We start from the raw sequence: 18,185 nt of genomic DNA, 5'->3' as shown, positions 1-18,185 counted from the left end.
AAATTAGAGAGTGGGACTCTTGATACAATGTAAAATTGCATTAAAAAAACTTAATTTTTTCTTTTTTTACAGTTACCCTTCTATACTCAATACATCTTTTGTCAAAATCAGGCATTAAATTTAGATAACAGATAAGAGTGTAGAAGTTTTAAGAGTTAAACTGATGACAGTTATGTTTAGTCATAAACTGCTTGTTTATTGTCATGTCTGAGAACTTTTCTTATATATAAATGATAATTAAAATAGTCTCAGAAGAACAGGAACTAGGCACAATGGATTACATGATATCTGCTGAGGTGCCTTCCCCTATGGATTCCAATCTGGATATTCTGTCAATAAAACACAACAGTTAAAAGCTCCATTTAGTTTCAAGGGGAGGAAGTAATTGAATCAATATTGAAATAGTTTGATACGTACTTTCCAGTTTATCACATTCTTTATTACCTAAGGTAGACAAAAAATTACAGAATTAAAGGCATTCACTTGCAGGTGCCTGGGTGGCTCAGTTGGTTGAGTGACTGTCTTTGGCTCAGGTCATGATCCTGGAGTCCCGGGATCGAGTTCCACATCGGGCTCCCTGCTCGGCGGGGAGTCGGCTTCTCCCTCTGCCCCTCATCCCTCTCATACTCTCTCTCATTCACTATCTCTCAAATAAATAAATAAAATCTTAAGAAAAAAAAGGCATTCACTTGCCTTTCTGGTTTTTTAACTAAGGTGATAAACTTAGGAAACTTAGTTTGGCTTTAAACTTAGTTTAACTTAAGAAAATGAAAGCTTCCTCCACAAATCCCTCAGTGCTTAAAAATCTATATGATGCCTTCTGCCAACAAAGTCATGTCAACAGATATTTCTAGAGCAGCTTTCACGTTGAAGGCAAAAAAGACTACAATTGACAAAACTATGTAAAGTAGTTGACTTTACTTGTGGCACTCTGCCATGCCCATTTAAATTCCCTGAAAGAGAATGTAATTCCTTCATGTTGACTTTTTGGTTCCCAGAGCCCTCCATTAAATATCTCATTCACAGGCGTCTGGGTGGCTCAGTCAGTTAAGCGACTGCCTTCGGCTCAGGTCATGATCCTGGAGTCCTGGGATCGAGTCCCACATCGGGCTCCCTGCTCGGTGGGGAGTCTGCTTCTCCCTCTGACCCTCTTCCCTCTCGTGCTATCTCTCATTCTCTCTCTCTCAAATAAATAAATAAAATCTTTAAAAAAAAAATATCTCATTCACTTCTGATGTGGCTTTGGCTCCAAATTTTGCTCTGTGTCTTTCCCTCATCAAATTTTTTCCCTCTATTTAACAACATCCTGCAGTTGGTTAGGAAATCAAAATTTTAATTTCTTTCATTCATTTATTCACTTTTTGAGTGTGTACTATGTATTGAACATAATTCTAGGCTTTGGATATAATAGTTTTCAGGAAAAAATAAAGTTTCCTTACAGAAAAGTAAGGGGAGAAAGTCTATTATTAATCTGCTCCCATCTCTCAAAAAGGAAGTCAACAAAACTAAAAATTGGCTTTATATAAACACTAATCAACATAAAAGAGAGAAGACACAAATCAGAAGTCATAGGACTTAAATAAGTGGAACATACCAGAGCAAAGATGTTAATATTTATTTATTTGTTTGTTTATTTATTGGAGAGAGAGAAGAGACAGAGACAGAGATAATGAGAGAGAGCAGGAGCCGGGAGGAGAGGGAGAAGCAGACTCACCGCTGAGCAGGGAATCTAACGTGGAGCTTGATCCCAGAACCCTGAGATCATGACCTGAGCCAAAGGCAGACACTTAACTGACTGAGCCACCCAGGCGCCCCAAAGATGTTAATTCTTTCCAAATTTATTTATAAATTCAATGTAATTCCAAGGTCTCCTGTGGAATTGATAAGGTTATCCTAAGGTTAATTTGCAAGAGCAAAAGTTGAGGAAGAGCCAAGTGATTTCTGAACAATTTAGAAAAGAAACAAGTTGGGAGAACACCTCCTGCCAGGTAGCAAAACTTATTGTAGCCTTTGCAGCTTGTGTGGTGCTTTCTTGGAAACCCATTGTCAATAACTGCTTGAATCTTGGGATGGAGAAACTCATGGCAGAAAAGTCCTCATTAAGTAAAACTAGAAAATCCAGATAAAGTACAATAAAACAATGTTTAAGAATCTCAGAGATTTGCTAAAGCAACAAAGACTGGAAGGTCAAGATTTCAGAGCAGGAGATCCACAGAGAATGGACTGATGTTATGAAAGCTGTCTTTTTTTCCCCTGGAGCCATTTGTTCATCTTGGGCCCAGGTCTAGGGCTGAAAATCTCAGCTTTGCCCAGGCAGAGGCTGATTTTGGGGAAACAGAAACCATCGGAGCTTTTGTTGGCCTTGTAGGACCAGAGGGAGAAAATAGGAGAATTGAGCAGTTTAAGATCCTGGTGAAAGGTAAAGGTGGAGGAATGAGTCCAAGAGATGGCCATTCTGTACTCAAAGTATTTGTTTAATTTTGAAGCTATGAGGAACAGGAGGCTAAAATCCTAGGCTGAAACCTTCTGGAAAACAAAGCAGATTTTTCAGTAATTTCAGAATGCTAAAATAATACGGATTAGAATTAAGAACCTATTGGGGAAAGGCAACAGTAAACAGCAATCTCTCAGTGGAAAGCCCTGGAAGTCTGTGCCCTTAGAGCAGAGACAAACAGAGGTGAACAAGCCTTACATAAATTCTAACCCAGTGTTGACTAAGCTGTGTTTAGATTAAGGTAAACAACCTTGACTCTAACTGTTCAGCAGAGGAAAATGTAGAACTCTCTGCATTTTTGTTTTACACGTGTTGTTAGATGTTTAATAGAAACTAATTAGGCATACACCAAGTGTTTTGGCTGTGTACTGCTATGACGCAAACTTCCAGAACAATGGCTTAAAACAATAATTTATTATTATTTCTTACAATTATCTGGATTGGCTGGCTCTACAAGACAATTACTCTGCTCTGTGTAGTGTCATCAGGACTCAATGACGTAGTTGCATTTAGCTGGAGCTCAGTTAGGGTTGCAACAGAGAGATGACCTCTCCTGTTCCAGGGCCTTTCTCCATGTGACCTCTCCAGCAGGAAAGTGTGGAATTGAAATCTGGGAGGCTTCCAACATAGCAAAAGCAGAAGCTGCCAAGTTTCTTCTAAAGGGTAGGCCCAGAACTGGCACAATATCAAGGCCTCATTGAAGAGGAGGAGAAATAGTGTCCACTTTTTTGGGAGGAGTGGCTTATGTGCAAAGGAGGGGAGGAATTATTAGTGGCCATCTTTAAAGATAATTCACCACACCAAGAAACAGAGTATGTTACCGAAACCAAGAGAAAACAAAACAATCTTGAAACTAGAAACAGACCCACAGGTGATCCAGATGCTGGAGATTTCAGAAAGAGGTTGGAATATTTGAGGCTGGTAATGATGGCACTTAGTGTATCAAAGGGAGGATAACAACAGCAACAAAAATGGTAGGGGAGAAAAGCAAGGGACAGATTGATCATAACTGGACTTACTGGCCTTGGAATAGAGTCATATTTTTCTTTAATTGGAGTAAGAAGCAATTGAGGAATTTTTAAGAAAAGGATTTGGCCTGGATTTTCTTTCTGTAAAACAATTTGGAGGAGGAGAGGTGGGAGATTACTAGCTCAGGCAAGAAACTGGGTTGGATACTGGGCAGGAAGGGGAAGTTAAAAAAAAAAGCGTATCATTGTTATCGTTATGTCCCTTTAACTAGAAAACATTAGTTTGCAAATAGGAGATATACAATGGATTTATTTATTTATTTATTTAAAGATTTTATTTGACAGAGAGAGACACAGCGACAGAGGGAACACAAGCAGGGGGAGGGGGAGAGGGAGAAGCAGGCTTCTGGCCTAGCAGGGAGCCCGATGCGGGGCTCAATCCCAGGACCCTGGGATCATGACCTGAGCCAAAGGCAGACGCTTAACAGCTGAGCCACCCAGGCACCCTTGGATTTATTTTTTAAACTGCTTTGAATGAAATTTAAAATTAGAGGGACGATACTTCTAATTCATTGTTTAACTGAAGTATAATATCAATATGAAAGTATGTATGCCTCATAAATGGAAAGATTGATGAATTATTACAAAGTGAACACATGTAGGTAAACATAGACCTATGGGTCTAGAAAGTCCTTCTGGTATCCTCTTCTGTTTAATTAACTCCTCTTTGCTCTCTAAAGGTAACCACTATCCTGACTCCAAATGTAGATTAGTTTTGCTTGATATTTGAACTTTATATAAAGAAATCATTTAATATACATTATTTTTGTGTCTGTCTTCTTTCATGGCACCAAATCTTCTTTTTTTTTTTTTTTTTACAGTTTTCAGATCATCTTCTCTCTTCACTGTTTCACTGAAAATTCTTTTTCAATCAAGAATTTATGCACTTATCGTTTAAAAAAAATCTTTGTTCTGAGAGCCAAAAGACTGATAATGGAAGAGAAACATATTTGCTTTAAATCATAATTAATTTGCACATTGATTAATGTATTACTTCTGCATGAGTCACTATTTTGATAATAACTAATAATAATAACTAATAACTAATACAAATAAGAAAAATTTCAATGAACAGATATTTTGAGTATAGTAGCAAACTGGATCACAGTTATACCTTACTCCTTTCTGTCCTTTAGCATGAGAGGAAAAATAATCAGTGAAGAAGGGAGGGATCATCTGAGTTTAAATATGATAATTTATGACAAATGATTTATATCATCATATAGTAGCAATCAAATATTGTCAATAATTACTTATGCACTTGAGGATCCAAATTTTAAAATTAATTTATGGAAACTCTTCTCCAAATAGAATGTTACGATTATTTTTTTTCCTTTTTGCTTACGGCAGAGATTCTCTTTGCAAGTTTCTTCTTCTGCACACAAAGAGCAGGCTACTCCTTTAGTGTAAGGGGGCTTATTTGGAAAATTTCCTCTGTAAAAAAGAGAATAATTGATTAGCCAAATGACTATTAATTTCTCTAATTTTATGCATGAATTTATGCAAGTTATTTTGGTCACTCACTCATGAATATTTAAAAGGAAAAATAACAACTTTTGTCCCAATTTTATGCTTCTTTTGTTTGTAAAAGAAACCATTAAAACTGTTTACAAGATGTCCCTAATCCACATGGCAGTTATATTCTCAAATATTCTGTAAAATACAAATTAGATGTGAACCCATTGTAATTATGCATGTTGACAGCCACAAAGTTTTTGTTGTAAACACTATCATTATCTCTTGATTTTGTAAATAGAATGAATAAAATTTAAATTGCAAGTGGAAACATATGCTTTATGTTCAATACCATAGTTCTTGCTAGTTCTTTTGGTGATGTATCAATAAGACTTGGCAGCTATTATGCCTGCTTTTCAATAAAATAAATTGATACATTTTAACAAGCCTCTTTTCTTCCCCATCTCTTTATCTGTGGAAGACTTAAAAAAGTGTTAATTACCTAGAGTACACAAAGGAAACCATTAATAACATGAGTAGTATTCCTTTAAAAAATATGCAGCAATTTATTTATCTATTCATTTGTTGGTGGACATTTGGGGTATTCCAAATAAAGTTACTATGCACATTTTGAACATTCATATATAAGTATTTACATGGACCTACGTTTCCTTGGATAAAAGAATGAATAGATCATATGGTAGATGCATATTTAACTTTTCAAGTAACTTCCACACAGTTTTTTCAAAGTTGTTGTAACACTTTATATTTCTACCAGCAGTGTTGAGAATTCTAGTTGCTTCACTTCCTTGTCAGGGCTTGTGTTGGCCAGTCTTTAGCCATTCTAATTGTGTAGTGGCATTCATGGTGGTTTTAATTTGTGTTTCCCTAATGATTAATAATGTTGAGCATTTTTTCATGTGCTTATTTGCCATCTGCATGTCTTCTTTATTACTCTTTTGTCCACTTAAAAAAATTGAGTTTTAAGTTTTTCTAATATTGAATTGTGAGAGTTCATCCTATGTTCTCTATATAAGCCCTTTATTAGATAAGCTTTACAAAGACTTTCTTCCCGTCCATGGCCTGTTCTTTTTATTCTCTTACCAGTGTCTTTGAATAGCATTAATTTTAAAGTTTAATGAAATCCATCTTATCAATTTGTTCTTTAATGGGTCATGTTTTTTTTGTGGTAACTAAAAAAAATCTGGCTATTTTAAGGTCACAAAGATTTCATCTGTGTTTTCTTCCAACAGTTTTACAATTTTGGGTTTTATATTTAGGTTTATAATCCATTTTGAGTTAATTATTATAGGTTGTGTGTTGTATAGATCTAAGTTTACTTAGAATGACAAACAGTACCAGCATCATTTTAAAAAAAACCTTTTTTTCCACTGCATTGCCTTTGTGCATTTTTGGAAAATTAGTTGAACATATGTGGACCAGCATGTATAGGTTTATTTCTGGACTCCACATTCTGTTCCACTGATCTATTTGTTTAACTTTACATCGATTGTTGTGATTATTCTAGCATTAATAATTCTTGGAAACAATAGTGTTAGCCCTTCTGGGGAGCCTGGGTGGCTCAGTCAGTTAAGTGTGTGCCTTCAGCTCAGGTCATGATGTCAGGGTCCTGGGATTGAGCCCGGTGTTGGGGTCCCTGCTCAGTAGGGAGTCTGATTCTCCCTCTCTCTCTGCTGCTCCTCCCAGCTCGTGCTCTCTCTCTCTCAAAAAAAAGAAAAAATCTTTAAAAAAAATAGTGTTAGCCCTTCAGTTATTTTTTTTCAGAGTTGATTTGGCTATTAAAAGTCCTTTCCATTTCCATATGAATTTTATGATCAGTTTGTCAATTTCTATAATAAAAATCTGGAATTTTTGTTGGGATTATATTGAATCTATGGATCAATTCAGTGAAAATTATGTCTTAACAATATTGAGTCTTTTAATCCATTAACAAAGTATAATCTCTTCAATTATTTGTATCTTTGTTAATTTCTGTCATGAATATTGTGTAGTTTTTCAGTGTGGAGGTCTTTCATGTCTTCTGCCAGGTTTATTCCTAGATAGTTTATATTTTTTGATGCTATTATAAATGGTATTGTTATTTTAATTCATGATTATTTATTGCTAGTATATGGACATGTAACTGAGTATATTGATCTTGTGTCCTGAAAAATTACTAAGTTCACTTGTTAGTTTTAGAAGAATTTTCACAGATTTCATTGGATTTTTTTTATATAGACCTATAGACCAGAAGTCAGCGAAGTATGGCCCCTAGGCCAAGTCTGGCCTGTTTTTGTGCAGTCTGAAAGCAAAGAATTTTTTATTTTTTTACATTTTTAATGGGTTCTTTAAAACAAAATAAAAACAAAGATGAAGGTAACAATATATATGGCATGCAAAGCTTAATATATTTACTCTCTGGTACTTTACATAAATTTTTTTTTTTTTACTCTTGGTATAATATTACATATAGGTTTTTCACAGCTGTCCTTTATTAGGTTTAGGAAGTTCCCTTCTATTTCCAGTTTTCTGAGAGCTTATATCAGGAGTGAATGCTTAGCTTTTTCTCAATCTATTGAGATGATCATGTGATCTTTATTTTTAGGTTGATTAATATGGTGAAATGCATTGATTGATGTATTTAGAATGTTAAGCCACCTCTATATTCCTGGAATAAACTCCATTTGGACAAGGTGTCTTAGGCTTTTACTATATTGATGGATTCAAATACTAAGTTTTGTTTAGGATTTTTGTACATATATTCACAGGAGATATTGCTCTGTGGTTTTCCTTTATTTCATTGCAATTTGTGTCCTTGGAGGAATTTTTCCATTTCACCAAGTTGCCTCTTGATTGATTAACCCCACTTTCATTTTTTTTTTTTTTGAAAGAGAGAGAGAGCACACATGAGACTGCCATGTGTGAGTAGTGGAGGAGGGGCAGAGAGAGAGAATTTTAAGCAGGTTCCACACTCAGTGCAGAACCTGATGCAAGTCTCTGTCTCACAACCCTGAGATCATGACCTGAGCCAAAATCAAGAGTCAGAGGTTTAGCTGACTGAGCCACTCAGACACCCCAACCTCACTGTCATTTTGAAATGACTTTCTTAACTCTAGTATTATTCTTTGCTCTAAAATCCACATTATTTGTTATTAGCATAGACCCTGCTGCTTTCTTTTGACTAATGTTAGCATAGTAAACCTTTTTCCATTCTTGTACTTTTAATCTATTTCTGTGTGTTTCTTTGTTTATTTATTTAAATTCAAGTATAGTTAACATATAGTGTTATATTAGCTTCACTATAACTATACTGTTATAGTGATTCAATAATTCTATACATTACTCAGTGTTTATCATAATAAGTGTACTCTTTAATCTGTCACTTATTTCACTGATTCCTCCAACTACCTCCCCTCTGGTAACCCATCAGTTTGTTCTCTATAGTTAAACTATCCATTTTTTTGTCTCTTTGTTAATTTGTTCATTTGTTTTGTTTCTTAGAGTCCACATATGAGTGAAATCATATGATATTTGTCTTTCTCTGACTTATTTCACTTAGAATTATACTCTCTAGATCCATCCTTGTTGTTGCAAATGGCAAGATTTCATTATTTTTTATGGCTGAGTAATATTCCATTGTATATACATACTACTTCTTTATCTATTCATCAATTGATGGACACTTGGGTTGCTTCCATAATTTGGCTATTGTAAATAAAGCTGCAATAAACATAGGGGTGCATATATCTTTTCAAATTAGTGTTTACATATTCTTTGGGTAAAATACCCAGTATTGGAATTACTGGATCATATGGTAATTCTATTTTTAAGTTTTTGAGAAACCTCCATACGTTTTTCCACAGTGACTATACCAGTTTACATTCCCCCCAATAGCACATGAAGGTTCCTTTTTTCTCCACATCCTAACCAACACTGGTTGTTTCATGAGTTTTTGATTTTAGCTATTCTGATTGTGGTTTTGATTTGCATTTCCCTGGTGATAAATGATGTTGAGCATCTTTTTATGTATCTGTTGGCCACATGTACATCTTCTTTGGAGAAATGTCTGTTCCTGTCTTTGACCATTTTTTAATTGGATTATTTGTTTTTGTGTGTGTGTTGAGTTGTATAAGTTCTTTATAAATTTTGGATACTAACCCTTTATTAGAGATATCATTTGCAAATATCTTCTCCCATTCAATAGGTTGTCTTTTAGTTTTGTTGATTGTTTCCTTGACTGTGCTAAAGCTTTTTATTCTGATACAGTCCCAAAAGTTTATTTTTACTTTTGTTTCTTTTGTCTTAGGAGACATATCTAGAAAAATGTTATGGCAGATGTCAGAAAAGTACTGCCTGTGCTCCCTTCTACGATTTTATGGTTTCATGTCTCACATTTAGGTCTTTAATCCATTTTGAGTTTATTTTTGTGTGTGGTATAAGAAAGTGGTCCAGTTTCATTCATTTATATATAGCTGTTCAGTTTTTCCAACACCATTTATTGAAGACACTCTGTTTTCCCCATTGCACATCCTTGCTTCTTTCTCAAAAATTAATTGACTATATAATTGTGGGTTTATTTTGGGGCTCCCTATTCTGTTCTATTGACCTATGTATCTTTTTGTGCCAGTACCATACTGTTTTAATTACTATAATTTTGTAGTAGATCTTAAAATCTGGGATTGTGATACTTACAGTTTTGTTCTTCTTTTTCAAGATGACTTTGGCTATTTGAGGTCTTTTGTCATTATGTACAAACTTTAGGGTTATTTGTTCTAGTTCTATAAAAAATGCTGTCGGTATTTTGATAGTGACTACATCAAATCTGTAGATTGATTTGGGTAGTATAGACATTTTAGCAATATTTGTTCTTCCAATCCATGAAATGGAGTATCTTTCCATTTCTTTGTATTGTCTTCAGTTTCTTTCATCAATGTTTTATAGTCTTTCACCCTTTGGTTGAGTTCCTGGACATTTTTATTATTATTATATTATCTTTAAGCTCAACACGGGGTTGAACACACGACCCTGAGAACAAGTCTGTAGCTGAAAGCAAGAGTCAGATGCTTAACCAACTGAGCCACCCAGGTGCCCTTATTATTTTTGGTGCAACTGTAAATAGGATTGTTGTAAATGTTAATTTCTCTTTCTGCTACTTCATTATTAGTGTATAGAAATGCAACAGATTTCTATGCATTGATTTTGTGTCCCGCAACCTTACTGAATTCATTTATCAGTTCTAATAGTTTTTTGGTGGAGTTTAGGGTTTTCTATATATAGTGTCATGTTATCTACAAATAGTGAAAGTTTTTATTTTTTCCTTACCTGTTTAGATGCCTTTTACTTCTTTTTCTTATCTGATTATTATGTCCAGGACTTCCAGTATTATGTTGAATAAAGTGGTGAGAGTGGACATGCTTGTCTTGTTCCTGATTTTAGGAGAAAAGCTCTCAGTTGTTTTTTTTTTTTATTATTATTGAGGATGATGACCTTTATTATGTTGAGGTATGTTCCCTCTAAACCTACTATGTGGAAGGTTTTTTTTTTTTTTAATCATGAATGGATGTTGTACTTTGTCAAATACTTTTTCTGCATCTATTGAAACAATCATGTTTTTTATCCTTTCTCTTACTCATGTGACATATCATGTTAATTGATTTGTGAATATTGAATCATCTTTGTATCCCAGGAATAAATCCCACTTGATTGTGGTGAATGATTTTTTAAATGTATTGTTGGATTCGGTTTGCTAATATTTTGTTGAGGACTTGCATCTATGTTCATCAGAGTTATTGGCCCATACTTCTTTTTTTTTTGTGGTTTCTTTATCTGGTTTTGGTATCAAGGTAATAGTCTCATAGAATGAATTTGGAAGTTTTCCTTCTTCTGTCTTTTGGAATACTTTGAGAATACTTGGTATTAACTCTTCTTTAAATGTTTGGTAGAATTTGCCTGTGAAGCCATCTGGTTCTGAACTTTTGTTTGTTGGGAGTTTTTGATTACTGGTTGAATTTCATGGCTGGTAATCAGTCTGTTCAAATTTTCTTATTTCTTCCTGCTTCAGTTTTGGTGGGTTATATGTTTCTAGGAATTTATCCATTTCTTCTAGGTTGTCCAATTTGTTGGCATATAATTTTTCATAATATTTTCTTATAATCCTTTGTATTTCAGTGGTATCAGTTGTTATTTCTCCTCTTTCATTTATGATTTTATTTATTTGAGTCTTCCCTTTTTTTGTTCTTTTGGTGAGTCTGATTAAAGTTTATCATTTTGTTTATCTTTTCAAAGAACCCACTTCTGGTTCATTGATTTGTTCTATTGGGGTTTTTGTTTTGTGTCTTGTTTTGTTTCTTAGTTTCTATTTTATTTATTTCTGCTCTAATATTCATTATTTCCTTCCTTTTGCTGGTTTTGAGTTGTGTTTTCCTTTTTGAGCTCCTATGGGTGTAAAGTTGTTTATTTGAGATTTTTCTTCTCAAAATAAGCCTGTATTGCTATAAACTTCCCTCTTAGAGCAACTTTTGCTGTATCCCAAAGATTTTAGACTATTGTGTTTTCATTTTCATTTGTCTCCATGTATTTTTTATATTTCCCCTTTGATTTCTTGGTTGACCCATTCATTGTTTAGTAGCATGTTATTTAACCTCCATGTATTTATGTTCTTTATATATTTTTTCTTGTGGTTGATTTTTCATTATTTCTGTCTTTATATTTAAAGTGTGTTTGTGTAGGGGCACATGGCTGGCTCAGTCAGTGGAGTTTGTGACTTGATCTCAGGGTTGTGCGTTTGAGCCCCACATTGGGTATAGAGATTAGTTAAAAATAAAATCTCAAAAAAAAAATGTGCTGGGCGCCTGGGTGCCTCAGTTGGTTAAGCGACTGCCTTCGGCTCAGGTCATGATCCTGGAGTCCTGGAATCGAGTCCCACATCGGGCTCCCTGCTCAGCAGGGAGTCTGCTTCTCCCTCTGACCCTCCCCCCTCTCATGCTCTCTCTCTCTCTCTCATTCTCTCTCTCAAATAAATAAATAAATAAAATCTTTAAAAAAATAAATAAAAAAAATAAAATGTGCTTTTGTAGGCAGCATATAATTGGTTCTTGATTTCTTATCCAATCTTGGAATTTCTGCCTTTTCTTTGGATGTTTGTATCATTTAAATTTGATGTGATTATTTTTTTTAAGATTTTATTTATTTATTTTGAGAGAGAGAGAGAGAGTGAATGTGTGTGGGGGGAAGGGGCAGAAGGAGAGGAAGAGACAGAGAATCTCAAGCAGACTCCATGCTGCGTGTGGAGCTCAATGCGGGCCTTGATCTCATGAACGTGAGATCATGACCTGAGCTGAAATCAAGAGTCAGTTGCTTAATTGACTGAGCCATGCAGGCACCCCTGATGTGATTATTGATATAGTTAGGTTTAAGGTTATCATCTTAATTATTCCATTCATCTCCTCTGTTCTTTGTTCCCCTTTTCCTCTTTTTCTGTCTTTCTTTGGATTAACTGAATATTTTTTTTAAATCTAATTTTATCTGCTTTGTTGATGCCTTTGCTGTAAGTGGTTTTATTATTTAAGTAGTTGGAGCTTAGAGTATGCATCTTTTACCTGTCACAGTCAATTTAAATTACTGCACTTAACAGAGTAGAAGAATCTTAATATACTTAGATTTTTCTCTTTTAGCCTTTATGCTGTAGTTAGCACATATTTTAATTTTATGTAGTCGTAACTCTCACAATACATTGCTATTATCTTTGATTAAACAATTATCCTTGGAACAGAATTAAATAATAAGAAAAACTATATTACTCATGTAGTTACCATTTCCAGTGGTTTGATAAAATCTTTTAATTTTGAAATGTATTTTCAAAAGATATAGATTTTCCAGGGGACAATTTTTTTTCTTCCAGTATTTAAAGATATTGCTGTTTTCTCTCTGACATTGTTACCACTGAGAAATCTGCTGTCATCCTTATCTTTGTCCCTCTGTATGTAACATGTCTTAGTTCTCTGACTGCTTTTAAGATTTTCTCTTTATTACTGGTTTTGAAATGTTTTATTATAAGGTGAGTTGGTATAGTTTTCTTCATGTTTCTTGTGACTTGGGATTTGTTAGCCTTTTTGGTTCTGGGAGTTTATAATTTTCCTTAAGCTTGAAAAGTTTTGGGCTATATTTCTTAAAATATTTTTCTGGCCCTGCCTTGTTCAGGATATCAATTCTGCCTAAACTTATCTCACAGATAACTGATGCTCTTTTTATCTTTTTTGGATTTGTTTTCCCTATATATTCTATTTTGGATGGTAATAAATAAGTGTTCGGTAGTTCTGCAATTTCTCTGGTGTTTATGAAAATTGTACTTTGCTTGAGGTTTTAAGGCTATGTATTTGTCATTCTTGTTTTTGTTTCTGATTGAGAGGCAACCAAAGAAAATACAGAGAGGGCGCCTGGGTGGCTCAGTTGGTTAAGCCACTGCCTTCGGCTCAGGTCATGATCCCGGAGTCCCGGGATCGAGTCCCGCATCGGGCTCCCCCTTCTCTGTGGGGAGCCTGCTTCTCCCTCTGCCTCTGCCTGCCACTCCCCCTGCTTGTGCTCACTCTGTCTCTCTCTCTCTCTATGTCAAATAAATAAATAAAATATTAAAAAAAAAAAAGAAAATACAGAGATATACACATTTGTACTTCTCCATGGCAATTTTGGCACATCTCAGATCCTTTTTGCAAATTATTTATATTTATTCTTTGCCTGTGTTTTCATCTTTTATACATTTTTAAAAAAAATTTGGTTGTTAAAAGAGTTGGACTACTAAATGATTTTTATCTTCTTCCTTGTACAGATCTATTGGGATTAGAGTTCCAGAATTTCATTATTGGGGACTCCCATAGGCTAATGTTATATTTCCATTTATATATGCAATTATTAGCAAGGCAATTAAAAATTATGGTAGTCTTTTCTTAGAAGAATGTGCATTTCACTGTCATTCTCAATCATTTACTCATCCCGTTATGTCATATTAGAGAAGCATTTGCCAACCTATTTTGTATTCCATGTATTTGGATATTACTGTAGCAATGTATTTATATTCTCTTTTTTTTAACTTAAACAGTTTCCATAATTTTCATTCTCAAGTTTAAGTATTTCATGACAGGTATAATATTTTACATAAGGTAATGTTCTCTCACCACCTTCTATTTTATTTCTTGAGTAGCACTACAGAGGGAGACTTCCACTTATTAAAAATATATTTGCCTCTTTAGTATAAGGTTCTATTTTGGGAACAATTCTTAACATGTATTTTAATTTAAAATATTTTAAATAGCAAAATAACTTATGAAGGTCCATAGTTGCATACGAATATTGCAGTTTCAAATTCTCCAAGTTTAGGACACATTGTCCCTGCACAACCAACTTTATATGAATTGGCCCGAACTACCTATAAGGAAAGGAATTTTAAAATAAAATATGCAAAACAACTTTATGCAAACAATGCATTATGGGAGCAGGTATAATCTTTGTCATGCTACCAAAAATGAATGCATATAACTATTTACTCTCTATTTATTTTCTTAATTTTAATATTAACTTTAAAACAATTATTTTGTTAAGGCTACTTTCCTGAGGCCTATCTAACTAGTTTTTCCTCACTGTGATTTCTCATAAATCGAAAGGAGAATATACCATAAAGACAAAATTATATTTTTCTAGATGATTTATGAAATATATTTTCATTTTCTCTATGGGCATATCATATAAATGATATCAAAATCAGACTATAAATGGAAACAATAAAAACTTTTATCTCTTTTTCTCAGAAAAATTCTACTTCATTTATGATCACATTTTAAATTTTGTGGTCTGAACCATATTCTTACCTTTGTTAAGTAAACAAGAGACAGATAAGAATAGAGATTAAGAACATAATGAGTCTTCTGCAAAAGATGCCTGCCACAGAGATGGTGTATGTTTATTTTTGTCTAGTTGCAAAGAATAGCAAAGTTATCAAAAGGAAGATGACTCCTATGGAAAACTAGACAGGGGAGAGAGAAAAGAGTGAAGAAGATTACTATTTCTTTAGTAATAGTAAGAGATGAGAGAAGAGTAAGAGAGAAGAGATGAGTTTTGCTTCTAACCATGTGTGTGGCTTTAGAGACTGACAGCAATTCTGAGCTGGTTTCCTACTTAATAAAATGAGATTAAGCTTGATCCTTAAAAGATCCTTCTCCTTTTGAATGTTTCAAAAGTTAATAAGCCATACAACTGCAAGTATACGTTTTTTCTAAGAATTCATGTTTAAAAACTTGGTTCATGAGTATGTGGCTATTCCATGAAATTCTATTTGCTTAATGTATCTAAGTTACGATTCTGTTTTGGCTTTGAGAATGGTAAAAGTAAATATAGGTTTAAAATGTATTGCTTTCATTAAAGGGACTAGATGTGACAATATGAACATTGGCTGTAACTTCAATATGAATATAAAATGCAGGAAATTTTTAGCTCATTTTGTTTAGAACATTAAGCAAGATATAGTTGCTGAACAAGTAGAAAGAATGCACTCATTCCTAATTATTTAAGCATATGTGTAAATTAGCCAGTGTGGAGTGAGCTTCCAATTCTGATGTAGCAGTGATAGTGGAAAAGGAGTATTTGGGAACAGGTTCCTTTTGACTTGAAGCAAAAGAGAGAGACAAAGGATTATATAAAGGCTGTGAGTTATAACATCTTAATGCCATATTAGGGATATTACATTCTGCTTTTTATCAGTACACCTGACATTTGGACTCCATTCTTTTGATTTTCCCCGCAGTAGCCAAACCGTATTCTTTGCAGACATCTATCCTGAAAAGGGTTTCCAGACTTACAGTGTCCTATTGTTGGACAATGAGTGAATAGAAGGGGAACATGGAAGCTGCTAATCTCTTTGTTCAGTGCTCCTCTGATAAAAATGACTTGCTTTAAGTCACTATATACTAATACATCTTATACAGATGAGTGAGTTCGGAGAAGAAAGTTAGCCCTTTTTATTGCTTATGGAGCTTCCTAGGAGTTCAGTGCCATTTTTAGGATTGGTTTAGTTTAAAAGCGGCTTCCACTTCTCACCAAAAATTCCAACCGAAATAACCAGAATACTTGGGAAAATAATGAGAAATAAAGTTTTTCAAGATACTGGACATCAGTATCTTGAAAAGGATAATGCCCTCTGCGAGTTGAGGGGAAAGGATTCAGGCAGTACAATTGTCCCAGATTATTGCTTTGGGAGAGTTTCCAGGCCATGGCTGGAGGGTTGGGAGTTGGGAAACCAGCAGAAGCTTGATGGATTCACACAACTGACAGGCAGAGCCGAGAGTCTGGGGAAACCAAGGATACAGGAGTTTAGAGAATATAGTACTGGGGAGGTGAAAATCTCACTGTGATACAACTGTAGAGATCTACAGGAAGTCCTCATGGTCAGTTCAGCAGAGCATTAATCAGCATGTATGTGAAGAAACTACCTGAGGCCTGGGAAAGAACCACTATAAAAACTAGAGGAAAGATGCTAAGACTTAAACAGGGCCAGGAATAGAGCCTGTTACTACTAGCCACTGGAAAACACCACTTTCTAGGGCATTGATAGAGTATGCACAAGAGTCTTGCTTTGCAAGAACCAAAAAAATTTTAAAAATTTCAGATAATGTAACTGTATTCCAGAAGACAGTTCAAGAATATTTAGAGATATATAAATAAACCCAGTATTCAACAAGGCAAAATTTACAAATTTGGGAATATAATAAATTTACCCAGCAGCATGATAAGAAACAGGAAAATTTGACCCATAATGAAGAGGGAAAATCAGTCTATTGAAACTAACCCAGAAGTAACCTAGATGCTAGAATTAGGAGGGAAAACATTAAAATAATGATTATAACTGTATCCCATATGATTAAAAAGCTAGATGAAAGATTAAACATACTAGATACTGTCATTGATTAGTGAACTTAAGATAAAGCAATAAGACTATCTGAAATTAATCACAGAAGAAAACAATCAGGAAAAGAGAGAAGAGAACATTAAACTGTGGAAAACTTCAAGTGGCCTTCTACATGAGTAACAACTCTGGAAGGGAGTAGCAAGCGAGAATGACAGAAATATTTGAAGAAATAATGGCAAATGTTTTTCAAAATTTGATTTAAACTATAGACATACAGTTCCAAGAAGCTCATTATATTGCAGCAGAAAAAACTGCAGTGCGTTATTATGAAATTGCTCAGGACCTGTAATAAAGGAAGAATTGTAAAAGTCAGAGCAAAAAGACGCATAAAGCACAAAGGAATAAAGAAAAGATCATAGTAGATTCCTTGTTGGAAACAATGCAAGTGAGATGACAGTGGAGTAAGATTTTTAAAGTCCAGAAAAACAAACAAAAGAAACAAACAAAAAATTCCAGTACATAGAATTCTATTCCCAGTATAAATATCTTCCAAATGAAGGTGTGTTTTTTAGATACTCAAAAGAAACTCAAAATAAAATGGTAAAAAAGTTGTCTTTTGATAGAAATGTGCATAAATAAGAACTAATCAACAAAATGTCAAATATTTACCTGTGTATAATGGCCACAAGCTTTGGAACATAGTAGGGTATTATAATCATAAAATTCAGTTTCATTAAACCAAGCAACAACAGCAAATTTTGGTGAAAATATGCTTAATTCACCTAACCAGATATTTCCTCCAACAAATTGAAAAGTTGGATGGCATCTGTATGATATTGATAAACAGGAGTTGTGTTCGAATCTGCACTTGTTTGCCTATGCTTTAGCAACCTTCGCTAAACCATCATCCCAAGTCTGAAAGATAAAATAATTTAAATTGAATCGTGCATATTTGCTTGGATTAATAAAGCTATTCTAATGATTGTAATCCAATTTTGTTTAAATTTATTTTAATAAAATACAGATTTTTTTGGTATTATGTTTACAGTTATTCATTTTTTTAGTCCTACTTCAGAAACATTTAGTACCCACTCTATGGCAATTTATCTTTGAATTTCCAATACCTTGCAGATGGCCTAGTACACTAGAGGCACTCAATAAATATATTCGAATGTGATTTAAGTAAGTCAAGAGTTCACAGTCTAGTAATTTGGGTCATGCAAATATATCATAAGTGAAAGATGAGTACCCATTTATAAGTAAAAAGGGAAAATGCCTCTTAGCACACCAGGAATAGAATTTCCTTAATTTGATC

The 18,185-nt window shown here is 34.2% G+C and overlaps 1 protein-coding gene across 1 annotated transcript in view; it reads right to left on the bottom strand.

Annotated features, from left to right (window-relative positions):
- Positions 1 to 237: 237 nt before the first annotated feature.
- Positions 238 to 18,185, bottom strand: part of GLIPR1L1 (GLIPR1 like 1) — a 35,805-nt gene continuing 17,857 nt past the window's right edge. The window contains 4 exon segments of the mRNA XM_028091337.1: positions 238 to 329; positions 4,868 to 4,956; positions 14,286 to 14,398; positions 17,540 to 17,785. Coding sequence (XP_027947138.1) covers positions 238 to 329; positions 4,868 to 4,956; positions 14,286 to 14,398; positions 17,540 to 17,785 — 540 coding nt within the window.

This window comes from Eumetopias jubatus, unplaced genomic scaffold, assembly GCF_037043125.1.
Source record: "Eumetopias jubatus isolate StellerSeaLion01/CBP00866 unplaced genomic scaffold, mEumJub1_p1.0 scaffold_8, whole genome shotgun sequence".
NCBI classification, from domain to species: domain Eukaryota; kingdom Metazoa; phylum Chordata; class Mammalia; order Carnivora; family Otariidae; genus Eumetopias; species Eumetopias jubatus.
This window is presented reverse-complemented; position numbering and strand designations above follow the sequence as displayed.